The sequence below is a fragment of the Bacillus rossius genome, chromosome 16 (assembly GCF_032445375.1).
Source record: "Bacillus rossius redtenbacheri isolate Brsri chromosome 16, Brsri_v3, whole genome shotgun sequence".
NCBI classification, from domain to species: domain Eukaryota; kingdom Metazoa; phylum Arthropoda; class Insecta; order Phasmatodea; family Bacillidae; genus Bacillus; species Bacillus rossius.
The window spans coordinates 15,447,095-15,473,738 of record NC_086343.1 but is presented as its reverse complement, the minus strand read 5'-3'; the positions used below and the strand labels follow the sequence as shown (position 1 = coordinate 15,473,738).

Genomic DNA, 26,644 nt, shown 5'->3' with positions numbered 1-26,644 from the left:
TTTATTTAAAGAGATATTATTTATTTTTGTGCAATTTTTTCAATAGAAATGTCACATTTTGGTCTTTTAACACAACATCATCTACATCTAAAACTGTTTTTAAATACAGCTGGTAAAAATTTTATCTTACGTTGGTTACAAAAAATAGTAAGCTCATGATAATATGTACAACTGACATCGTACAAACACTAGACAAACACTGATAGGACATAATAATACATGCTAGAATTAGGTTTTTGTCACAATGGAAAATTTTAATAAATACAATTCTACGTTCTAAGAATTTTTACATGGTTTTGGCATAACCCTATGCATTGGAAATTACACTCATAACATTTTACATTTTGGCCATGATTCAAACCAAATTAAACTTAAATGAATGTTGAAAAACTAATAATAATAATAATAATAATAATTTTTACTCTGAACACATTTAAATATAAATTTTGGTTTATCTACATTATCATGTTTCTGTTTTGTTAAAAACACAAATTACAGGGATATTAAACCAAAGAAACTTTATGTGAATAAGATAAAGTGATGAATGTTGCTTACTTAAATATTCAAGTTAATTTCTACAAATCACTAACTAAACTACTCACAGTGATGAACAACACACTTTATGCTAAGTCCTGACTCGTTTTAGTGGCAAACAAAAACCAAAGGAACACAAAAATATAAAATCACGCTGTTTATTTGTCACAGCTTTGTACTTCTTGTATTATGTTTCATGACCAATTTTACTTCAAAATCGTCAAATATTTGTTGGTATAATTTATAAAAATGATACTGGAACTTGCGCAAGAATAGTTGAAGTGTATGGTAGATAATCAGTTTTAGAACAATAAATACATGCAGTGTTATTACTCCCCCCAACATAAATTAAAAGAAATGTGTGTCATTAACTATTTCATATTTCTGGCAATACATGTGCAGACTCATTTAACAGACTAGCTGAAACACAGGCCACAGCTCAAAATTCAAAGCCGTTAGGAACCAAACACTTCTACTTTTAACCTAAATTAACCATAAAGTCACACACGCTATGTTTTACAAACTAAACAATACGCTATTATAATTCCAGTGATGTTTAATGTTCATATGTTTCAAAATCATGGTAATATGGGCTAAGATTTACAAAATTCTGACTGTTCAATAGCATAAGGTACTCGTGGGAGAAAAAACTAATGAAGCAAAAAAACAAATTTGTACAGCATACCTTAAAGAGATTTCACTTCCACATTCGTTCAGATTTGTCATGCGTACAAATATTTTATTTTATTTATTCATATGTTGTCCCAAATCAACGCAACCAAACATGAGGTATAACTTCCTGAGACAATAATGATTTGTACGCACAGAGGGAGATATTTGCAATCATACTGTGCAATGAAAGCAAACTGACTAGCAACGAAAAAAAAAAAAATTAAAAAAAGTACAGTCCAAGCAGGATTTATCACAAAACATTCATTAGTGAACAAATACATTTCGCCGTTTCGCGGTCAACCGAACGGAAAGACAGTATAGTTAAAAAATATATATATGATAATAAAAAAAAGTGTTAATGGTAGACATGCGCACAGCCGGGTTTGTGAATCTTTCGCCCCTACTGGCTCCATAGGAACGAAATATCATCGCACAGCTTATTTATAAGGCTTGGATCCCTTCCCCCCCCCCCCTCCCACAGAGATAGGAACCACCAAACGTCCGGTCCTTGCATCGATTCTCGTCAAAAATAAATAACACAAGTAACGCAACAGCGTACAGACATTTTATGTTATGGCACTTGAGCTTTTTTTTTTTTTTTTTTTTTCGCGAACACTTGTTTCTGCAAACGGCAGTCTTTCGTGGCTCGGACACGCTCCCCCCCATTTTCGTCTCCCGCTAAAAGAAACTCACTCGTCTTTTCGTTTCTTTTTTTTTTCTCGCGCCGTTTTGCGGGAAGCGAAGGCTGCGCGCTTTCTTCCGCAGGGGAGCCAACCGGCGCACAGGAACTTGAGGAGGAAGAGGCGAGGCGCCGTCACTGGGTTCTCGCGCGGGAAGGTTGGCACTACGTGCCGCAGTTCCTCCGCAGGAAGCAGTCGCTGGGCGCGTCCAGGAACTCCATGTCGACGTCCATGGCTCTCCGTTCGAGCCTCACCTGCGAAAAAACGCCGTCGTCAATACTCACATTTTTTTTTTTTTAATTTTCCCTTATTAATTTTTAAAAATAATTTACCTATGTTGCAGTTTTTTGAAATAAATAAAGAAAATCGAACCTCGATCATCCCCATTGCCTGGCTAGTTTTCCCTCCAGTTCCTTAATCACGTGAACATTCCAACAGAACCTCGCATACGCCATTTTAGAGTGTATACGACTACGCACTATAAACCATCTGTAAAAAAAAGTACAGTCATATGGGATGATCTAGCAGACTCGTTACGGCATTTAAATTACTTTTCCAGGATTTCAAATAAAATCCCTAACTTTTACCTGATTTTACCTTACTTTTCATAATGTGGACACCCTGAGTTTACCCTGCGCCAGACGACCCAAAACATTTCTCGATTTGACAATTCAGAAACATATGCAGACACACTTTGTACTATATACACGTGGCTTTAATTTTTGAAGTCAACCGTGTAATATGAAACGGAGATTTGTAACTAGAGCCACGATTATTTCCCCGAATTCAATTCACATTTAGGCTATATTCAGCTTGCCTACACATAATCAAGTCTTTTTTTAGAATTCTCACTATGTGATTGGCTCAGCGCGTGTTGAGAGCACTCTAGTCCAATCACCAAAGTGAAACAGGTGCACGTGTGCTCCAAGTCTTCTTTGCTGCTACCCACTGAATCAGCGAAACAATCGAGGGCTCTGTTTACGACAACACAAATCAAAGTTAACTTGACCGGGATTTGAACCTTGAAGTTCTTCTCTTCCCGAGAGCAATTCCAATGCCAATTCGCTCGGTTTAAGGAGGTTATCCACTGACTTAAGGAGTGACCCAAAAATCGATCGTTAATTAGTAAAACATGTCGATGAAGCACGAGTGAGAGATTTTTACGACTCCATTTTTCTAATGTTTATTTTATGGAATGAAAACTTTACATCCACGCCTGGTCAGCGCGAATTAAATTAAAAACATGCTACATATCCCCCCCCCCCTTCCTTTACTAAAGAGATACAAAATGATAATAAAAAAAAGGTTTTTCAACGGAACGGACGGTCCAGCCTAGCATCTCAATGTTGAGAAGAAAGAAAACATTCCCAAGAGCTTGGTGTGGGGGGTTGAGGGTAGGAGGTGACTCCAGCGAAAACAATTCCCCTCCCGGAAGGAAAAGACAACAAAAGGGCGGAAAATGTTTCGTTGTAGATGTTTTGGAGAGAGATAGCGTGACCGCAAATTATGACCCGGGGTGGGGGTGGAGGAATGAGGGGGGGGGGAGGGGTTTCGCTGGGGGACATAGCGGTAGTGCTTGGAGGTCGGACAGACTTTGAGGGTCATTGACCTCCGGGGAAGGGGGGGAAGACGTGAAGCGGAGGGGGCGGACCAACCCTTGTTGAGTCTCGGGTGGAGGTTGTTCACCTCTCCTAGACAACATCCTCCCCTCCCCCCCAACCCAGTTCCTGTAGCGACGACGGGGCGCCATTCGTGAACCCTGCCGTCTTCCTCCTTATTGGCCAACACTGATAAGTGAAACCCCGCACACCCTCCCCAAGCACCGTACAAAGGACAACCATTGTACGGTTGGTTCTCTGAGTGCTCAACAGTTAACTCCTTGCGCCTGTCTGCAGATACCCCTTCCCCGGTCTTCGTGTACACCAGAGATAACATCAGAGGGTGGGAGACACAATCTGGGTAACCTCCCCCGTCTTTCGTCCTGCAAACTTACACAATTTATGAGGACCTAACATTGTGGGCAAAGTGGTACCGGGCTAGCTAGAAGAGAAAAAAAAAAGTGAGCGAGTGTTAAATTACTCGCCAGGGATGTATAACATCCAACCTACCTTGGCCATTAGCAAATGCATGTTTTTCCCTTGATGCAGATGCAATTATGATACGAATCTCGGACACAAAATATAACGTGCGTAGAATTGTTTTCTTGGCGCGAATCGATTCGCTGCCGAGGCAGCTACGTAGATTATCGAATCATTTGATATGCAGACAGAAATTTCAAACTATATAATGAGAGCTCTGGTAAAAGAAAAAAAAAAAGACGATTATGAAAAATTACTAAAGCCCGGATTCGTCACCTGATTGTCGACAAGTAATTTTATTAAAATACTGCACAGTTTGTTAAAATTATTCATTTAACTATAAAGTTTCCCTTTTTTTCTTTGGTGAACTTTGGTTTGCGCCAACCGCCGCAGATGGCAGCACCGTGGTTGTTGTTAAAAACCGTTTCCATTCCCTTGCTACTTCCGTCCCGTTCACGAACCGCCGCCTACCGAGAGCCAAGACGTCAACTCATGAGACAACTCGGAGGGAATCCTTCTTTTCACAGACGAGAGAGAGCCAAACGTACGATCGTGCATCTTCGGGTATTTTTTTTTTTGTTCATTGTAAATAAGTATGGCCGGTGTTGATAGAAAGGATACTAATGGTCAATTAAGGTTAGGTTAGCTACATCATAAATACGTTTAAAACATTGTGGACGGTTGATTTGGTTAGGATAGCTACATTGAAGATACATGGGGGGGGGGGGGGGGGGGGGGGGGAAGAAACTTCGGGGGAACTTCGGGTTTCGGCTCTCTCGTCTGTTGAAAAGAAGGCTTCCCCAACTCGGAGGCCGTGACCGCGAGGAGGGGGTGGCCTACCTTGTAGGGGTCGGGGGTGACGGTGACCCCTGCGTTGCCCTTGAGGCTGGGCAAGGGCTCTCCTTCGGGCAGCTCCAGGTTGAACACGTGCAGCAGCGACGAGAAGAACAGGAACAGCTCCATCCTGGCCAGGACGTCTCCCAGGCACATCCTCCGTCCTGCGCACGCACACCAGCCGCGTTCAATAGGGAATCAGATCGCTTTCCACGCAGTGGCGTAGCCAGGATTTGTGTATGGGGGGTGTTAATAAGCATGCCCCCCCCCCACCCCGGTATTACAACGAGTGGTCCGGGGGTCCTCCCCCGGGAAAATTAGGATTTCAAGGTGTAAAACACTGCTATTTTAGCAGTTTTCGGTTCTTAAATTTAAATATTGTAATGGTAAAATTTTTTTTTATTAATTTTAATATGAAATTTGTTTGAGTGATGAATAAGAAATTAATTAAAGATTTGGTGCTAAAGGGGGGGGGGGGGAGTTTGAACCCCTAAAACCCCGCCCCCTGGCTACGCCCTTGCTTCCACGTAATATCCATCGCGCACGTATGGCGATTTTGCCAGATTATCGAACCTTAATGTAGTAATTGCGTAATAAAAAAACTTAATTTTGGCGTGATAAAATAAAATAAACTTTAATTTTTGCATGCAAATAATTAATAAATAACATTTAAAAAAAAGGACTGGAATGATAAAATATAAATTTAATCAAACTTAAAAAAAAATAAATAAAGACTGAGTAGTCAATATTAACGTAAACACGTGTACGAAATTAATTATATATTAAATAAAAATGTAATAATTTATAATGAAAATAAATTTTGCAAACGGGCACATAGTCTGACTTATATACCTAAATACGCTTGAAAATACAAATTATATTTCTAATATTCACAGTAGAAGAATATATATATTTTTTTAATGATATGGAACAGTAATTTATATATCAATCACTAAAGTAACTGTTTTAAAAGCCTGTCCATTATTTTTGGCTGCATGATAAAATTTTACACCGTGAAAATTTTCGCTGTGATAAACTATTTTTTTTTTGACGTGATTACGTCTTATAAACCGATGAACGCCGGCTGCACGCACGCACGAAAAAAATTTGTCACGTTCCGGCCTGAGCCGAGCGTGCAAGAACCGGCCGGCCTCCGTTCGAGAAAAATCTTCTATTATAATATCAAAACAGGTTAAGGCGGGTGTTTTTTTTAAACTAATAATTGTTCGTGATTATGTTTAAAAACAAATTAATTTAAATTAAAATTTGCAAAAAAAAACTGTAGATAATATTTGAAAAATTAAAAAAAAAAAAAGTATGCATGTTCATCAACGTTTTTCTTATGACGGTTATCACATAAAAATTATCGTCAGTAAACCGACTGTACGGACGTGGGGGGCTCTGGAGAGTGTTAGAGAGTGCGGAGAGTGTCTGAAGGGCGCAACTCACCGACGCCGAACGGCAGGAAGTACTCCGGCTTGGTGACCTTGCCCTCGGCGCTGAGGAACCTCTCCGGCCGGAACCTCTCCGGCTCCTCCCAGAGGCCGGGGTCCATGTGCACGGCGTGCAGCAGCGGCACCACCTGCGTGTCCTTGGGGATCCTGTAGCCGTTCAGACAGGCGTCCCTGCAAACAGCGCCCGCGCGCGGCCGGTCAGACTCCTGCTCCGCGGACCCGTCACGATACACGTGTTCCGAGATTCAGGGCTGGTGCAAGGTCAATTGGCGCCCTAGGCGAAAAAACCTTAACCCCCCACCCCCCCACCCCACCCCCGGGGAGGAAACCCCAAAAAAAAAATTTCCCTTGGCTCAAAAATACTACACGTAAGCCTAAGATTTTGTCAACAATCAAACGTAAGCAGGCATTTTTTTTTTTACCTTTTTACTAATTACAAATCATAAACAGGTGACCGTGGACTTTTAAATAATTACTTATTATCACAATATAAAACATTCCAAACTGTTACAAAAAATCCATTTTCATCATCTAGTTTCAATGATCGTTAAAACGTATTATATCAGCTGTTTATGTGTCGTGCTGCGCCGCCCCCCAGCTACTTGGTGCCCTGGGCGGTTGCCTAGTTCGCCTGTGTGGACGCGCCGGCCCTGCCGAGATTTCCTCACGAGTTTCAGTCAAGTATAATTAAAAAAAAAAAAGTCAAACATAAAGTAGCTTGGCTTCTGGGTTGCAGCCGTGTACTTGGCGAATAATTCACCGAAGTTTCGGTTGACATTGCAGTCGCCATCATCAGGGAGGAGTTACAGAAGTTAACTGCTCCCTGATGATGGCGACTGCAATGTCGACCGAAACATCGGTAAAAAAAAATTCGCCAAGGACCTGGCAGGGAGCAGTTACAGTAGGTAACTGCTCTCTTGATGATGGCGACTGCAATGTCGACCCGAAACGTCGGTGAAAATATTCGCCAAAGGACCTGGCAGGGAGCAGTTACAGTACATAGGTAACTGCTCCCTTGATGATGGCGACTGCAATGTCGACCGAAACGCTGGTGAATTATTCGCCAAGGACACGGCAACAACCCAGAAGCCAAGCTATGTACTTCAGACAATGGCCGAATGGAAGCCTGCGAACATTATTAAAGTAAAAATATTTAAAAAAATTTAACCTTTGGACTTAATTTTCTTTCTTCATGCGTGTAAACGCACGCAGTTAACACTGGAAAGCTCTTCAGGTAACGGTTTACAAATAACGTTTAACTAGTGGAGGTGCTGGGGCAACACGAAGCATAAATGCCCGGCCATGATTCCTAGTACCACTGCGAACACTATTCTGTAGAGTAATTTTACATTTAATATCTCTGTTCCATTTACAGTCAGTAAGCACTCCTCTCAATAATATATTACGCTTTAACAAAGATCAAATATGAAAACAAAATATATAAAATGATTAAGGACTAAAAACGGTTGAAAAAAAGATCATATCTCTTCTCTCGTTTTAACGAAAATCATCCCTGACTGCATTGTCGCCGTGGTGATTTGCTGTGGTGCGACTCGTTCAAGCGACGTCGGTGGATTAGCCATAGGTAAATAAGCCCATTGTGGATATTCTTTTTTTTTTTTAAATCACGGTCGGTTCCAAGTCTCGCTTGGCGTCACAAGCGTGACAGTCCGACCAGGAACCAATGAAAAAAAAAACATTAAGTAGGGGTGGGGGAAATTTGTGGAAAGAGAGAAAATCATTTCGCGTGGCGAGGTCGCGTGGTCTGGCTCGGGTGTCGCGCCGCCCCCGAAATCAGCGAGTGTGCCACTGCAATAACCCCCCTCCCTTCTTGATCCCCTCTCCCCCCCTACTGTCATTTGCGATTAGTTCAGGCCAATTTTCCCCTCCGCCTTTGCAAAGGCTTGCGACATGGCTTCACACCTTCCTTGCTACCGCTTCCCCCCTGAACACCCCCTCCCCCTCGCGCCCCTGGGAAAAAAAAGGAGAAATCTCCCCCCGAATGAGTCATGCGTGTGTGAAATCCTCCCAGTGACACCCTGAACCGAATCTCAGGTTTTTCGACCACAAAAGACGAACTGCGTCCGCGCAGAACACAGGAAAAAGAAATTCTCTGCTATTTTATGGGTGTTACTCGTGCTAAATGTGGAGAGTTTCGGGGGGGAGGGGGGAGGTGAACAAAGCACGACACAATAAAAATAAATAAAACTCCCCGCGAGGCTTTTGTTACTTGGTTACGGTATGGTGGATGCCTGAAAAGCAATTTTCCGTCAGTTGTCACACCTTTACCCTGCCCAAATCATTCGCGAACCGCTAAATGAAAAAATATATATATATATATATATATATCCTGCTAAACGACAAACTTGTAAAAGGCAGTCAGTCAAAGCGTTAACCTCGTTCGTTGGGAGGAATGACACGTGAACTTGCATGTCACTTGTAGGGTCACAAAAGTGAGAAGATAAAAAATGAAAGGGGAGGGGGCTGTCTAGACGACAATTGCAAAACACCAAGGCGATCAAGGGTTGAGTTAAGGAGGGGGGGGGGGGGGCAGTGACAGTTGGCCCGTAAAAAAAACACCCAAGCATGCATGCGTGTCGGGTCATTGATCCCATTTTTCGAATTTCCTTTGAGTTGTTACGTATACCATGTTACGTCTCAGTGGGTAAACGATAAGGACTAAAAAAATGTTTTAAAAAGGTTTTCTCGACTTACGTAGTACTTCTGAATGTCTAAAAGGTTCCAGTGCCGCAGTCCAAATGTTCTCGCATGGTCATGAATAATTTTAGCATACATAAGGTGGTAACATTAAAAGGTAGAGATGAGAACAAAAAGACGCCATATTGGTTTCAACAGTTTTTAAGGACTGACAATTATTTATGTCTTAATACGTAAACTTTCATTCTTTAAGACGAAGGTATCAATTTAAAGGCTTTTAAAAGACCGTAAAATTATTGTCTTTTGATAGTATTACTACATTTATGTAAACAACTTCACACAGTAAATTATGTTGCGGCCAATCACTGTTAACTTTAAACTTATATACTTTGCTTTAACGAAGCCAAATGTTGACAATTAAACGATACAAAATAGTTATGATCTGAAAACGGTTAAAACCAACATGGTGTATTTCAGTTCCTATCTCTCCCATTTAACTGTTAAAATACAATTTGGTTGTAGGGGTTTTTCTCGTTGTTACTTTTTCTTTGGATTACGTATAAAATAACACAAATCTTACATAACTGGAGCTATGAAAACTGTAATAGATTCGGCCTTTGAAAATGGCCGCAACAAGGCAATAAGAAACGACGGGCAATCAATCCATTACTTCCACAAACGTGGCTTGTGATCTAAACCAAGAAGCCAAGAGTTATCTCAGATAGATGCAAATTTCCAAGTTTTAACCTTGTAAAATTACTAACAAAAGTGAAACGACTATAACATGTCTCACTCACGCTTAGTTTGCAGTACAGATACCACCCGGCTTGTTAACATTGGATCTTTAATTTTGTATAACACCGTTGTTATTACTATCATAAGTTTTAAAAAAACGAAATTTCACTGTATGTTAATTTTTGTTATACATTAAATTATTGTCAGTTTTATTACAGCCGTAGTCATTCAGAACGAAAAAAAAATTAATCACCGCTTAACACCAAGAATTTTTTCACCATTAAAAATCTGCAAACATGATGCGAAAATGACCATTCGATAATTTGAACATAAATTTTTACCCGCGCAACAACCAAAATAAAAGATTGCAAAAAATAAAATGTTTCTTGCTGTTACACCAAACATTCGACAAGAAGAATGAAAGGTTAAATATATATATATATATATATATATATATATATATATGTTTCAGAAAAAAAATTGAATTTGTTCAAATTTAACATTAACACGTTTCAGAAATTTTACGTATAAATTTAGTAAACAAAAAAATTTGAAAACTAAAATTACCATTCGCCGGACTAACCATCTTTTTGAAAACCCAAAATTCTGAGCGAGGCGATGGACAGGGAAAGTACTTCTAATCGAAAAGTCTGAAGATACATATAGATGGCTTAGAATGAAAACCTCGTATCTCAATTTTTTGACGAAAAAACGTTTTTTTTTTTTTTATGTTTTTGGCTGGAAAACCTCGTATCTCACAAAATGTTTGGCTGAAAGAAATAAAATGTGCATCCTACTGCTTTCTATCGGGAAAAAAAAAAAAAGAAACCACGTATATCAGTAGCACTCCACATTGTAGAGAGAAAACCTCGTATGCATTTTATGAGATACAAAGTTTTCATTCTAAGCAGGGGCGCAACAACAGGGGGGGGGGGGAAGGCAAGGGTATTTTGCTCCTACCCCCCCCCCCCCCCTTTTCTGAAACCTTCAAGCGGGGGCAAACGGGGGCAAATAAAGTACTGTGTAATCAATTTTTTAGATGATAAAACTGCTTAAATAGCGCCATTTTCCACCTTGAAATACAAATTTTCCCGGGGGAGGACCCTCGTACGACCCCCCCCCCCCCCCTTCAATAGGAGGGATCGATGATTCTTTATAAAAAAAAAAAGGTATATTGCCCCCCCCCCTTTTGGAAATTTAGTTGTTGCGCCCCTGATTCTAAGCCATCGATATGTGGAACGTGTGGTTGGTTGTAAATGATGGCGCGCGGCTTCACCGAGAGGGGAGTGTTTTGGACGATGGACGGTGGACGGGGTTCGCCGGACGCTCACCTGGTGGCGGCGTGCGCAGTGCCGAGCGGCACGATGCTGGACCGCCGCAGCACCTCCAGCAGGGTGGACTCAGTGTAGGGCAGGAAGGCGAGGTCCTCGAGCCGGGGCAGTCGCTCGCGCCCCACCACCTGGTCCAGCTCCTCCTGCACGGAGCGCGCCACCTCCGGGTGGTGCAGCATGAACACCACGGACCACTGCAAGGTCGTCTTGATGGTCTCCATGCCGGCCGAGAACAGGTCGGCGATGATCTGCTGGATCTGCCGGTCTGCGAGGGGGAACACACACACCCGGTCGAGGTCAGGACAGGACAGACGAGTCACACATATCATCAAGACAACAGTACAGGCCGGACCAGAACATTTAGTTGTGGGGGACTTTGGGACATCATGACAGGGCAGGCAATCATAGGCAGAGACCAGGCCATACAGTCATGGATGACTTCGCAACACCATGACAGGTCATACAGCGATAGGTGCCTCCGGGACACCATGACAGGGCAGGCAGTCATAGATGCCTCCGGAACACCATGACAGGTCATACAGCCATAGATGCCTCCGGGACACCATGACAGGTCATACAGCCATAGATGCCTCCGGGACACCATGACAGGTCACACAGCCATAGGTGACTTCGGAACACCATGACAGGACAGGCAGTCATAGATGATTTCGACACAGGAAAGACCAGACCATACGTTATATGTAGATGACTACAGGGACAGAAATTAACCTGAGCCGACAACGAGACGTCCTGACAGAACAATTATTGGTGTTGGTATTAGAACAGGCCGACAGAAGAAACAAGTTGGCGTTACCGCAAAACACCAAAAGAACAAAACTATTATTGCCGGTTTAAAATTTCTTTTCGGAACGTTCCACCCGAAGCTGTCACAATTGGTGCAGGAGCAAGGCCTCAAGAATAAACGATTCCACATTGTTTCAGACCACAATAACATCACAAACAATCGGGATAGTTTAAAAAAAAAATTGTTTGTTGTGCATATGCCTGTGGTTATGACTCCACTGTACATTCGTTTGTCCTGACATAGTCTGATCTATTATCGTATTGCATTAAAGGTGATTGTGTCAAAAGTGATTTGTTCCATAGTCGTGCATGGTTAAGTCGTTTTTCCCTCAATTTCCATTGTCCTCGCGGAGTATTTTCCTATTGTTCTCAGTCCCGGACTCGTTTGCATGACTCTCGTTCGTCCGAAAGTCGTCCTAACGTCTGGGACGGACCGTCATTAAACTCACCGTGGTCCTTGCCCTCGAACAGCTGCTCGCCGCGTCCTTCCTCGTTGGCGTGCTCGATCTCCAGCAGGTACGTGTCGATGATGTCGCGTATGCAGGCCGGGTCGAAGGTGGCCCTGTGCTTGTCCACGGTCTCCTGGAAGAACGTCGCCATCTCCAGCCGGTTCTGCAGGAGAGAGAGAGCATGGCACGCTGTAGCAAGCAGTTCCCGGGGATAAGACACGGGAAGAAGCAGTGATGTGAGTGGGGACCCCAAAACATTTCGAGGCGTAGTATACCAGTAGGCAGGTGTATCTTGATACCGGTCAGCTATTTACTGGCTGCCTTTTTCTATGCCCTGTGAGAGTTAACCACACGAGATTTGGAAGTTTTAAAACTAAATGTTTACCACTGATACAGAGTTGAGTGGAACAAGTCATATTTATCGACGGTCCAACCACATGAAATGACACACAGAGAGAGCTGTTTATACTACAGCCTAGTCGATATGATAGGTCATAAGAGACGCGGGGCATACAACAGAAAATTAAGGGAACAGTAGGAGGAATTCTTCTACACGATTTTTGTATGATGCATGCTGGCTTTTGCTTGAAGAGGTTTAAAAAAAAACATCAGGATGTCTGGACCGATATTCGGATTCGGATCTTTCCGTTTGTAGCCGACCGTCACTGCAAGGTTCGGGTGGTGGAAGAGGCAGAGGGAAAGACGCAGGCTAGCCAACTCCAACTGACCTGCGCCAGCTTCTTGGTGACCTGCTGCAGACCCGGCAGGTAGCGCATGACGGGCACGAAGTTGACGGCGGCGATGGAGCCGAACAGCTTGAACCCTTCGTCGATGAGGTCCATGAAGCGCTTGAAGCGCGCGTCGTCGTGCCGGAAGCTCACGCTCATGATGATGGTGCAGATCACGTTGCTGATGGACATGGCGAGCGGCGTGTTGAGGTCGACGGGCGCGTGCCTCTGCCGCGACACGAAGCTCAGGAAGGTCTCCACCTCGCTCTGCAGACAAGGGGGAAAAATATACACGTAAAGGTGGTGTCTCACCTCACACGGGAACACGCAAATCATAGGTGGGATCCATCCCACCTGGACATTGACTCGATGCCCATGAATTTGAGTCGTTCCCGGAAGCTGGGTTTGGACCCGCGACCCTCGCTGTGTGAGCTTGACACGTCAGCGATCATCGCCACTGAGCAGACTTAAAAAAGGTTAAGGCGGGGTCTCACGCGACATGTTGAATTTTTTTCATTTTCTCGTCAATTAAGGGCTACTTACGCAAATGCTCTTTCTTTTACTATAGTCACAGATTTTTTTTTTCAAGAGACTTTTACGAATTGTGATACAAATTCCTGTAACAAGGTTGCTCAAGTGATAATGATAACAAACACTCACGCGCCTTTTTTGCACCCATTATGTATAACTGTTAGTAACTTGCGACAGAGCAACAAATGCAAGAGAGGTATCGCGAAAAAACATTTTAGTTTGAACCCTTGAATGCGGGACCGAGCCTTAAGAGGCCTTGCTGAGGTGAACGGAGCTTTGGGACTTGGTTCCGCCCGTAAGTCATCCCGACCACTTGATCAACAATCAAGGGGTCCGGCCACCGCCGGTTAAACATACAGGCTGCGGGCGTCAACGCCGGGACTATGGACCCACGATAAGATAAAGCTGACGCTCGTATCTGAGTATCGGAGTTTTGGAATCAGTTACTGTGGAGTATTTCCACTAATATCAGCTGTTGTTTTAGTGCCAAAAAAAAAAATTTAACGCTCCTATACGCAGCATGATAACTTAGTTGTTTTACCTACTTCATCAACCTATGTGTGAGTGACTAGTATTAAATGTAACACTCTCTCAGATTATCTTATATTAGCAAATAATGATTTTTAAGAATTGATTTACATTTCAGTCGGTGTATGCCTATACCTAATTTCAAGGTACATACGAATCAGTTCTATTTTTGGTTTTCGTCTTTGAACATTTAGTTAGCATTCAAGTTTGGTTTGTATCATCTTGTCTACTATATGATCAAGTCTATTAAGGTATACTTAATTTTTTTATGTAATGTAATGGTACGGTAGCGAAAGAAAATACGCATCGCCTTAACTTCGCCACAAATGAAGCCGATGAATAAAATATTTATATTGTGTTCTATTTTCAGTCAATAACGAGGTAAAATATTTAACTACTAGTTCTAATATGTTGCCAGCTGAAAAAGTTTGAGACAAGGCTATTTTCAAGTTTTCTATATGGTTTCTTTCAGCAAAAACACATCTTCAAATCGGTTTTCGATCCCTTCATGAAAAAAATATATAGCTACATTTACCCAGAAGCCAATCGCACCTACTGTTCGATAGCAGCGTCATCTTCAAAACTTTCTCCTCCTAATGCCTTGTTCAGTGGACCAAAAATATGGTAGTTACACGGGGAAAAGTCTGAATAGTGTGGTGGGTGTTCAAGAGGTTTCCGGACGTTTATGGCTTAGACGTTCCGCTTTATCACGACCCCAAAATCCTCCTATGCCCCTTAAAATGTAAATAATTTATCCCAGGGAAACAAAATTACGCTAAAGTTTTTCAGTTTCTGCATAACTTTACGTAGCATTGTATACGTTTTTTTTTTTTTTTTGTAAAATTGATTTTGCGTGTTTTGTCACTTTGTTATGGTGGAAAATATAAAAATTTAATTATAAAATGTTAGTACCACCAGACTAAGTGTCGCGTCGTGCCTAGCCCTGCGTGCGCCCAGGCGTGAGCATTAGAGTACCACCAGACTACCACCACTACCTGCGTGCGCCCGGCGTGAGCACTCACCATGATCCTCGTCTCCATGTGGTCCTTGCCGACTCCGGCGTGCTTCATCCCGAACTGGCGAAGGCGTTCGTGCAGGAAGCGTCTCTGGTCCTTCCACAGCCGGCCGTCGCTGTTGACGATCCCTGGGAAGGGGCAAACAGGGGCGTCACACAAACCAGCATTCAGCACACAGAGCGCGCGAAGCTCCAGCGGCGCTAAGGGCGACGCCGGCTCGCGCACGGCACGCCCCGTTAGCCTCTAAGCGCCAGGCACGGAGACACGCTTCTGTGAGACTTCCAGCGGTGACCATATAATTTGCACGCTGGAATATTAAAGCTAAAAGGGTCCCTTGCACGTCCCTACACCACTTTCAATACCGTGCGTTGAATTTTTTTCACACACATAAAATGTCCGTGAAAACACCGGTTTTAGGCTTCTTCTCTGTCCAAAAAAATACACGTTATAAACTAAACCAGGAACAAATATTGTATAGAAGCATGCAATGGCTCTTAGATGCTATTCGTAATCAGGCAATTTCAATAAATTTTTGAGCGGTATGTAAATGCCGTGTTAACACCTGGAGGTGTGCAAACCGATTGGCCACCTAGCCAGGCGGACACCTTAAGGCCCCCGCCCAACCGGGCACACTTAAGGTGTACGTAGCTTCAGAAAAAAACCTCGCTATGTGTGAACTGCTCAAGATATCAGAGTGGTGTCTAATTACAAAAAGCGTTTTATGAATTTCTCCGAGGGCGGGTGGGTAGTTTGATTTCCGTAGCTCGTTTTGAAGCTGTATTTTTTAGGAGAGTGAAAAGAGCTGAAACGTGAATTTTCATGATAATTTTTAGACATGAAACGCCCGGTACAGATTCTTGAAAGCACCCAAGAACCTTGCATTACACCTCTATCTTCATTTCTCCGCTAACTAATGTTATGGCTACCGCTCACATCTCATAGTTTCAGAAGACTGGGCGCCAGTTCGGGGCCTTGCGCTTAGAGGCGATACCGCGCTAGAATAACTAGCGAGCGTCGCACTTATCCCGCCTCACTTATAAAGATACACCTCTGACTAGGCGGTCCCCTTAAAGGAACCAGTTGCAAGTGAAGACTTTAATGAACTAAAGAACACTAAACGTTTTACATATAAATTAAAATATATAAATTAAGACTGGAAATTTTTTTATTCGCAAAACTATAAGTGGCTTTGAACCACCAGGTACTGAGTCGGTGTTCATGAATTGGAGTCAAGTCCAAGGGTTAAGTTTCATACAGTTATGAGCAGAAACGGGTTCAGGTTTGGTAATACCAGAAATTTCATTTAGGCTAAAAAGTTTATACTATGACATATATACATTTTAACAGGGTAGTTCCATTCATTTTTCAAATGTTTAAGGATGCCTTTATTGCGTTCTATTTTTAATTGAAAAATTAATTATTTTCCCAGAAAATTACTCTAATTTTGCCATGTGTTCATGATCATGATTTTATATAATGACATTGTTGTCACTAATAACAATAAAAAATTTCTCAGCAGTAATTCTCAGAGCTGAAAACTTTTATAGTCTCTAGTTCGGAAAATTTCTCTATAAAATATCTGAAACTAGCAAAAATTCCAGAACTAAAACAAATAAGGTTACACGGACTAGGAACACCCTAAGGTTTCAGTGACGGGTACAACCTATTATTCTTACCGTGTTGAACTTGAATCGTCACATTATTAAAAAAATACTTTAAATTACACTCTATAATGGGACTGTTGATCTTGTGAAAGGATCCATACTTTTCATTATTAAAACAAATGTTGGAGGTTTAAAATTTGAGCGAAAAATTGATTTAAAAAAAAGAAATAATATTTAGTGGTGGCAACCACTACCAAGGGTTTTTTTTTTCAACCTGTACTCAACTTGAACGGCTCTGCTCTGTTAGAAATCATTAGAAGTCACAGTAAATTGAGGACTTTTCAATGATGAATATACCTCAGATAAAAAAAAACTGAATATTCGTATAAACTACGCCCAATTCCATCATTTACAGGGTAAACATGCTCACGGAAAAATAGCAGTGGTCTGAAGGATTTTCCCAAAGCTCCAAGGTAATTATTTTGAGTAACCATAAATGTACGAAGTATCAGTAAATTTAAGAAGATAACTGGCTAAGGTTTGTAAACACTGTTTTTTCGTAAATTTAAGGTGAACATATATATATAGTTTTTTTTAACCGCGCGAGCGCAGTGTTATTGTAGCGCACGGAGCGAGAGGCTAGAAGACCCTGCGAGGAAGAAGAGGCGAGGCAAACGGCGTATCTACAGTGGTAATCTCTTCCTAACTGTGTGTTGTTGGCATCTGACGAAACGTGCTCCAAGGTCTGCGATAAAAACCGAGTCTGACGAGCTCCCGCCCGCATTCCATACGTCTACGATAGTTGTGCACAACAAGGAGGGGAAAAAATATGTTTTCTCATGACCAGCTTAAGACACGATGTACAGAAAAATTTCCTTCTACGGAACGGACCACGGGAGAAAAAAAATTGAGGGCGTGCGTTTTTATCATTGATCCCAATATATCAAGGGGAAAAAAGTTAATCTGCAACTGCATGTTCAGCTGGACAGATAGACTTAAGAGTTGACTTATACTTTAAACTGGTTCGCATATCCTTGTCTGTCCAGGATTTTCCAACTCAGGACCCTCTCTCATCCTGACCTACTAAATATGATAGTTATAAATAACAGAATCACCTTAGCAATAATTTAAAAAAAAAATTAATTTCCCGGTTTTTTTTTGGTGATTGTTGGATCCATTATTTACTGGTTTAATACGAACTTAGCAATGGTATATCTGGGTCTAATAAGCCATGTTGATTTTTTTTTCTCGCGTCATTGCCATTTTTTGCTGTAAATTTAACACTTGCATTTTTGTTCTGTCACTAATATTTCAACGGATATTTTTTAAGTGTTATATTGGTGAAAAAATAGTTTTTTTTTAAATTATAACTTACGCAAAATGTTGTACCCATTATATTCCACTATGTAAAAATCCGTTGAAAATATTTTCGACAGAACGGAAAATGCAAGACAGGTATAGTGTTAACTTTACATGAATAGCGCTTAACTAATATCAGCCACTAGAAAACGAAAAAAAAAAAAATGGCGGGTGGAACCCAGCCTTCTCCTAACCTTCATCCTTCGTCCAAAGTGGAAAGAAAAAAAATGTTTCGTCGCCAACGAAACCAGCTGTAACCGACAAAAATAACGAGTTAACCCGTCTTCATACATTTTCCTCCGTTTATTGTATAACTTTTTTTCTCTCCCCCCTTGACTGGCGTCACTGAATCACCAGGAGCGAGGGCACGGGCTTGTTTCGACACGCGGCGCGGCAGACAGGCGGACAAGTCGGCATTGACCGACAAAGAGAGCTCAGCACTGTCGCCCGACCGAGGGCCCGCGGGCGGCGAGCGGGGAAAATACTGTTCGCGACGACTTCGTGTCGCCCCGCTGCCAACTACTGCCAGCTGAGCGAACCATCCTCGTCCTCCGCTTTAAATGGTGCACTTGGAGGCAAGGGCGTCGCTGGGGGGGGGGGGGGTAGGGGGGGCAGTTGACCCCCCTAGAGCCTTAGAGATATAAAATAATGTAGCCAAATGCAAAAAAAAATACGTACTTTTCCCACAACTTGCCCCCCCCCCCCCCCCAGGCCATCGCCTGGTGACGCCCTTGCTTGGAAAGGGTGTGTAGTGCCAAGCATCTCTGGAGCACGGTACTGGTTTCCAAACCTGGATTTGGCTCAGTTCGGTGACAAGTTTGTCGGTTGAAAAGCCTGTCCGGTGGCAGACCGTGGTGGTCACCAATTTCCGAAGTCAGTACGTGCTGTTTGGGTCTGTCGGAAACCTGAGGCTAACTTCCTGTGGAACTCTATGTCCACTGACTTGGCGTAGGCAGTTGGCGGTCCGCAGGTCGGACAGAGCGGAGGGGACTTGTTTTTCCAAGTCTAGTTCAGATGTTGGGCTCTGGATTAGCAAGATCCGTAAGACGACTCCTATTCTACCCTAAAAGGGCGCAGACATAGGAGGGGAGGAGTGAGGTACAGGGCTGAGGCGGTGACCGTGCTGGGTTGGTGGCCCCAGCCGCTGGTCATTGCCGAAGCTCTAACACCCTCCCGATCAAACAGGGAGTGATCCCTAACAGTTCTGTTTTAAATAAGCTCTGGAATGTATATAAAACGAACTGGAATGTTACTCCCACCCTACCCTTATAGAAGGCGCATATGTGGGAGGGGAATGTTAGAATTGCTGGACGTAGGTAGGAATAATCTGCCAGATACATTACAATACTAGCACACTGCCAAAAAAATATATATTTTATTAACTTTAAATTTACGAAGAATTTTTGTCACCAGCTAGTGACGTGACAAATGTCAGATTTGAAGGTATTCGCGGACGCGCCTAGGTATACGTAGGCCTATTCAGTTTTCAAATCCTGGTTGGGTGCGAACTGCCTACGCGACTGACGCTCGCCCTAGCGTCACCCGCCGGTACTACTGGAGAAGCCATCGCCCATTTATCAACATTGTTCATAATGCTAAATCTAGAGCTTTACTAGCTTTTAATTAATGTTAAAGTAAATTCTGATAAAAGTTTTGATTTCAAGGTTACCTTAGCGAAAAACCTTAAGTTGTTTTAAAAAAGAAAAGAATGACAAAAAACGTTTGTGATAAAAAATGCTAAGAAATTAATATTATTGTCTTATTTAAATTTATTTCCAAATAAAACAATTTTATTTCGTTTCGATAATCATACTTGAAAAAAAAATATTCGCATGAAGTTTGCTAATGCGAATGTCAAGAAATATGCGAATATTTGCGAATGCGAATCTATTCAGGGATATTCGTATCTTTGCTGCACCTTCATCAATTAACCGGTAGTATGTTCATTTAATTTGAACGAAACAATAATAACAATCTCGGCATCAACTTATCATTCAAAAACTTGTAAAGACTAAAGAAAAAAATACTCCTTTTTTTTCCCGCGGCTTGTTTACCTTGTTTTCTACGAAACACAAAAAGTGTGATTCAGAATCGAGTGTATTTTCTACCAAGATTCAGTTACCAGTTATTACGAAGAACTTTTCGTTTATTCCAGAGGCCCATTCTTCTTTGGGAAGTCCGTAAATTTCCTGTAATTTCTAACAGTGCATGTTGTTAGGATCCGTACTCTTCGCTCTGAATATCAGTCTATCGATACTACCGCAAAACAGAGACATTTGATCGCCTATCTTTTACGACTCCTTCAAAATTAATTTACTCCTGAAGCAGTTTTGATGGTTACATAAATTAAATGAATTTTTTCCGTTTTTTTAGTTACGTATAAATAAGTGTGGGAGTCACATGAATGAAACATAAATAAGTCGTAGTTCCCGCTAAGTAAAAAGTTAATTTACTATTATAAGATTATAAAGAAAGAAAGTAAATTTATATGGTTTCAAGTTCCACTGTTAGGAGCAGAAAAACATATTTCAAATAATATATCCCTATATTTGACTTTATCGAGTACTAAAATAAACGTAAAATTTTAAAATTAAATTCCTATTCATAATAATCTTGAAATGAAGTAAAAGATCAATTCTTATATTTTTAAATATTAACTCCACTTTTTCATAAATTAATAAAATTTCGAAATCTCGATATTTATATTAATTGTATCGTTTTATTATAGATTATTATAAGAAGTGACCAGTGATTTTTTTTAATGTTCTAATGGAGGTATTTTCCTGATGCACCAGTTAATTCACTGATTCTGACACTCCAGATTATGACTTTCCTAAATATCATTTAGAAGATTGTGAACAACCACTTTAAAATATTTTTATCTGTTATTACATATATAAGCATAATTTTTCACAAGTCTCCCGCTCACCAAGTCCAAAATCATAGAGAATAGGTTCTGAGCAAATTTTTAATATTCATTGAAATAAAGCCATATCGCGGTGTGAATTACAAACAGCGTAGAGAATTGAGTCGGTACCAGCGGCTGGTACAAATGTAATAACCACAGTCTCTGTTACAATAAAACACGTTCTTCTTATGAGCAAATGATATACATTTACAGCCCAGTTTCCTTTTACATTCAAACAGAATTTTCTATTTTTAAATATGTAATGCAAAATGTCTTATTCGTCTAAGTTACCTTTTTCTCGTGTTATTTTTTTTTTGTGCTCAAGAACACTTTCTTCTCAATTTATTTGGAAACAAATGAACTCATGAAATAAAAATGATTCTTGAGAGATTAATTTTTGATCATACTTCTGCGTGACTTTTAACGTAAATATTTTGTCACAACATTTTGTGTTTACAAATGTTAAAGACAAAACAATATACGCTTGCGTATTTAAATTTCACGGTTACGATGATTATTTTTTTTTCTGCTTTTAGCCTGGAATAAATACCCTTAAAAAAATACCTATATTAATCGCGAGGATTGATTTTTTTTCTAGCCGTGAAAAAGCAAAATTTATTTGCCACGTAATTTGGTTGTAGGAGTTGATGACCGCCAGCCGCTGTGAAGAAGTAGAAAAAAGGGGCGGAAGAGCTCTTACCGAACTTAAGAATATAACGTGTAAAGTAGGTTACGCGGAGTCGCGCTGACTGGACGCTCGGCGGATAGTGGACGTAAAGCAAAACAGTTTCTTGCTTGCCGGGGGGCTTTAAATGCAGCGGACAGCTGGATCCGCATGCGCGCGAATCGTCGGAATGTCCCGAAGCCCGCCCTCGCTAATAATCGTCGCCGCTGATAGAGTCCGTGTCGCGGCTACTTGTCTCGACGGTAACAGTTCCCGGAGATGAGTTAGTATACCAGTGGCGTCCTTTTCCGGGAACGCCTCTTGCGAAGCATCACCCGAATGATTTTCTTCGCGGGCAACAGTGATGGTAGGACACGCAAAACATTATTGTGTCTGCTTTTGAGAACTGTAATATCTGCGACACGTCATGTAACACTATTCCTGCCAACCCTAAAAAAAAATAACGCTTTACTAAAAAAAAACATGACGTGAAGTAGCAAGCATATGCTTGAAAAAAAATCTTGCTTTAACGGTAAGAAAAATATTTTTTTACTACACTACACTTAATATTTCCTGAGGTAAAATTTGTAGCTTATAATGTTTTACGCGGTGTGAAGAATTGAACTAATAGAGCTTTTTTTAAAAAAAAACAAGTGTGCTTATACATATTCACGCATATTCATGCATTCTTTCCCGTGCATTGCTACGCACGCAAAGTAGGTACACATTAGTATGCAAATCGCACATTTTCCATCTTCCTTCTCTTGGCTTCTTGCTGAGGAAGCATTCCAGTAATATTTCCCTTCCGGAGCTAACAGAAATCTGAAGTTGCTAAAATAATAATAATAATATAATCTGTTCGGAGTGCGTTAGCCCGTTATGCAACTAAGATAATAGAATACAGGGACGTAACTAGGGACAGACTAAAGCCCCGGGCACCGCATGTATGTTTGAGTTGGGGGGAGTAATTTGTACTATATATATTTACTTTAATATCACATTGTTAAAAGACATTAAGGCACATTAACGGAAGTATTTGTATTGAAAGATACTTACATGTTTATCGTCTAATATTTAAAAAGTGGTACTGTCCAACTTGCGATGTATTAAAAATTTATTGACCGCACATAAATCTATTTAGTTACCGTATGAGTTGAATCAAAAATATTTGGAATGGTAGAATTAATATGTGGTGGCGATATGAGGTGTTTTCGGGAAAGGTTTTGGTTTGGTTGGTTTTGAAAAATAAAAATATTGGGGGGGGGGAGGGGGGGGGGGGCGCCAATTTGAGGTCTTGCCCCGGGTGGAAACTAGTCTAGTTACGCCCTTGATAGAGTAACGGGGTAACGCACTCGCGAGTAAGCAGTCGACGCTGAACTACGCACCAGGGAGATTTCCGTAGTGAAAACACTCCTCGTGGCGGTGAATATTCAGTTGCGGTTCTTGCAACCCGTGACTCGAACACATTCGGCATCATCCAGGGACTTAACGTAAGATTCCATTCCGGTAACGATAAAATTACTTGTATAATTATTTGCGCGTAGCTTTTTTTTAATTTTTACAAATTAGGTATATTTTTTACATAAACAACTTTTGAAGAACCATTCAAGTTAATAAACTCGTACTTATTTTTTTTTTCTATTCTATCAACATTCGGAGGTAGCTGAAAATTTAAGGATATGCCCCTTTGATAAATCAAGCAAATATCTTAACTAGCCGAAAGAGTTAGGTACCGCTGAAAACATTTGATAAAATTTAATTTAATTCACCCCCCTCCCCACCATCATCCATGAATTTACCAATACACGCTGTTCTGAAAGTCTATTTTTACACATTGAAGCTCTATCTTCTGTGTATCTCGTATCTCAAATCTTTTTTCAAGCTGACGTGATAACGGGACTTATCTACGGTTGTTTGCTACTTTAACCCTGGAGTAGAAAAAAATACCTTTAAATGTAAACAGTACTCGATAAACTTGTTATAACAGACGAAAGTAGTCGAAATTAACAAAATGTGTTGTCTGTTTTTATTACAGTATCTGGTCTCTCATGCAAAAATAAACATTCCTCTATAAGGTACAAAAGGAAAGACGAACGTCAAATTAATTTCAAACAAAATTTTAATATTTTGACATTATATAAAATATAAAGAAATATAAGCTCCCGAGCGAAGATGTAAATGTGTACGTATTTATTCATGTACATAACGGACACGCATGTATTTTTTAAATATAGTTTTTTACTTGGTTTCCAAAAATACGACAGTAAGAAGGTTGAATGAAAATGACTCCTCACACGTATAAAACGCAACATTCTGAATAAAGCGTGTTCCATCTGTATAGCTATATTTGATTCGATAATTGTTATTAAGGTGACATACACTCTCACTTTTTATTTGCAATTTCATATTTCTTTAAGGTAATATTTGTGTTTCCGCGATACACTTGTTTTAATGATATTCATGTTTCTTGGTTTAATATTTAAATGAAGTTTTTACGTACCTATTTTAATACAAAAAAATATAACAGCTATCCAGTAAACATAAAATAAATTGTAATGGCGATTTTCGAGAAAGCCAATCACGTATATGTTTTTATGAATACAAAAACTACTCGTTGAACGGTATTGTATGTATTTCAAACAAGAAATAATGTGTGTGAGGTTTTAAAACTTGAACGGTATTCGTGAGATCATGGAATACAAACGAACCAGGGGGATTCAAATATAAAGACGAGAGTGAATGTCAAAAGGAGGTTGCCAGTGCAGGATAGTCGCAAGGTAAGTGAACAAAGGAACGTGGGGAACGATTTCTAGCAGTCTTCAGAACGCGGCAAACCCTGGATAACTACTTGAAGCCCGTCTACAATTGAATTGAAGCTAAGCGGTTAACGCTATCGCGTAAAAAAATAAACTAGCGAGTGGCTACAACAGAAGTCCGGAACGTAAAACAAACCAGTCAGTACATTACAAAAATTTAAGGAGGGGTTTGTAAAGTTAAGTTGGCCTTGTGTTTCCACTGGAATTTTTCGAGCATAGTTTCCTTTTTTTTTTAACTAACAATGTACAGCTAAATTTGTATTTGAATTCCCGAACGTGTACACAAAAACACACATAAAGAACTAGAAAATGTTATCCTATTTAATTTTTTTTCCCGGCTTAACGAATCACTTCACTGACTCACCACGCAGGTGACGGTATCGCATTGTGACCGGCTGGCGTGCGAGCGCTGAACGCTATTCCCCGCGACTCCTAGCCCGGACGGAGCCGGTGCCATTTGTGCACGTGCGTCGAAGTCTTTTCGAGCAGACGCGACGCACAGATCGATCGCGCAGACGGGCCTCGCGCGGGGGGGCCGGGGGTTTTTCATAAACGAACGCAAGAGACGCAAAGCCGCTAAAAAAAAAAAAAAAAAAAAAAAAATTACCGATACCGACAATTTTTAAAACTACTAGTAGTTCAAAAACGAACGCAAGACGCATAAAAACGCAACGCAGGCTTCGGGTCATTTTTTTTTTTTTTAAGTCATTGCGTTTCTAGTTCTTGAAGACGTGAGCATAGAAGCCCACGACTTGTTTATTTTTATTATTATTATGTACATCACGTTTTCACTTGTTAAACTTGGGCAAATTACTGACAGTTTCATTTTTTTTCGCCCCCTTGTACAAACAATAACTATCAAAAGAATGCCATGACATGTTTTATTATTATTATTATTATTATTATTATTATTATTATTAGATACATCACGTTTTCACCTGTTAAACTTGGGCAAATTACTGACGATTTCATTTTTTTTCCCCTTGTACAAACAATAACTATCGAAAGAATGCCACGACATGTTTTTATTATTATTATTAGATACATCACGTTTTCACCTGTTAAACTTGGGCAAATTACTGACAATTTCATTTTTTTTCCCCCTTGTACAAACAATCATTATCGAAAGAATCCCGGGGATGGTAGCGACGGGAATAGAAACATAAAACTGATTGCATGGACTTGGTCTCGTGCTATGTTACGTTGTGATGATGTGGGTGTTGTTGATCTTAACCGAGGGCTTGTGTGAAACAAATGTAACTGCCACGAGTACTCACCGTATCCGCCCAGGATGCTGCTGAACTCGTTGTGCGGCCGGCCCGTGAACTCGTCGCGGCGGAAGGCCTCCCTGATGGCTCGGTAGTCGCTCAGCACCACCACCAGCTGGTTGCCGAGCCGCGTGCTGAACACCGGGCCGTAGCGGCGCGCCAGCTCCTCGAAGTGCAGGTGCGCGTCGCCCGTGAGGAAGGGCAGGTAGCCGATGACGGGGAACCCCCACGGACCCGGGGGCAGCCTGCGCAGCTCCCTGAAGAGCTGGACGGCGCGCGCCGAGGCGATGACCAGCAGGAACACGACGAGCGTGGGGTAGGCGTCCAGCACCAGCTGGCGCCACAGCCACTGGAGGATCATCGCGGCGTTATCCCTGTCCCTCCCGCTGGGACGAGCCGCGACCGAATGAACCGACAGTGGGTCAGCGGGTACGGGGCTTCGCCGTCGCCGGAGAGAAGGAGGGGGGCAGCCGTGAAGGCGGGGGGGGGGGACAAGAGACCACGCGGGGACCCCCGGAGAGGGGGGTAGTCCAATCCAAGAAGGGAGGAACGAACAGTGGTGGGGAGAGTCTCTTGAGAAACCACGTGACTGACGGAAACTCGAGGTGGTGCTGGATGGAAAAAAAAAAAAAAAAATGGTAATAATTTCTCCTCCTGCCTCTTCCGCGTGTTCGTGAACTAGAGGAAATGAAGGAAGGGAAGATTATGTACGTGTGTGTCGCGTGGCCTGCGATTCCGCCTCGAGACCAGGGTACCAATGAGCTGGAGTTTGTCCTTGCCGGTCTCTTATATATACCTCTTGGACTGTTCAAGAGGCCCTGCCCAGGTCCGCACCAGGGGGTTTCCGAGTCGGACGAAGTGGTGGGGAACCCAAGGCGGCAGGGAGGGGGTAATATATTTTTCTTTCTTTTTTTTTTTTTTTTTTTTTTTTTCGCCGGCCGGCTCCTCCCTCCACCAGGTGGATGCTCGATGGGCTCGGCAAGGGGAGGGAGG

The 26,644-nt window shown here is 41.6% G+C and overlaps 1 protein-coding gene across 1 annotated transcript; it reads right to left on the bottom strand.

The window, feature by feature from the left end:
* Window positions 1-26,417, bottom strand: LOC134540395 (cytochrome P450 18a1). Its single transcript, XM_063383101.1, has 8 exons — window positions 25,661-26,417; window positions 15,039-15,160; window positions 12,958-13,224; window positions 12,230-12,392; window positions 10,977-11,241; window positions 6,248-6,423; window positions 4,805-4,962; window positions 1-2,140 (listed from the first exon to the last, which is right to left on the bottom strand). Exons 1-8 carry the CDS (start codon window positions 26,010-26,012, stop codon window positions 2,051-2,053), a joined length of 1,593 nt encoding a protein of 530 aa, XP_063239171.1. The 5' UTR covers window positions 26,013-26,417; the 3' UTR covers window positions 1-2,050.
* Between the last annotated feature and the right edge of the window lie 227 nt (window positions 26,418-26,644).

Coding starts and splice junctions, on each gene's coding strand:
- LOC134540395 (XM_063383101.1), bottom strand. CDS start 26,012: ATGATCCTCCAGTGGCTGTGGCGCCAGCTGGTGCTGGACGCCTACCCC. Junction 13,225..15,038: donor ACATGGAGACGAGGATCATG/GTGAGTGCTCAC, acceptor CCTTGTCTGCAG/AGCGAGGTGGAGACCTTCCT. Junction 11,242..12,229: donor GTTCGAGGGCAAGGACCACG/GTGAGTTTAATG, acceptor TCCCCCTCGCAG/ACCGGCAGATCCAGCAGATC.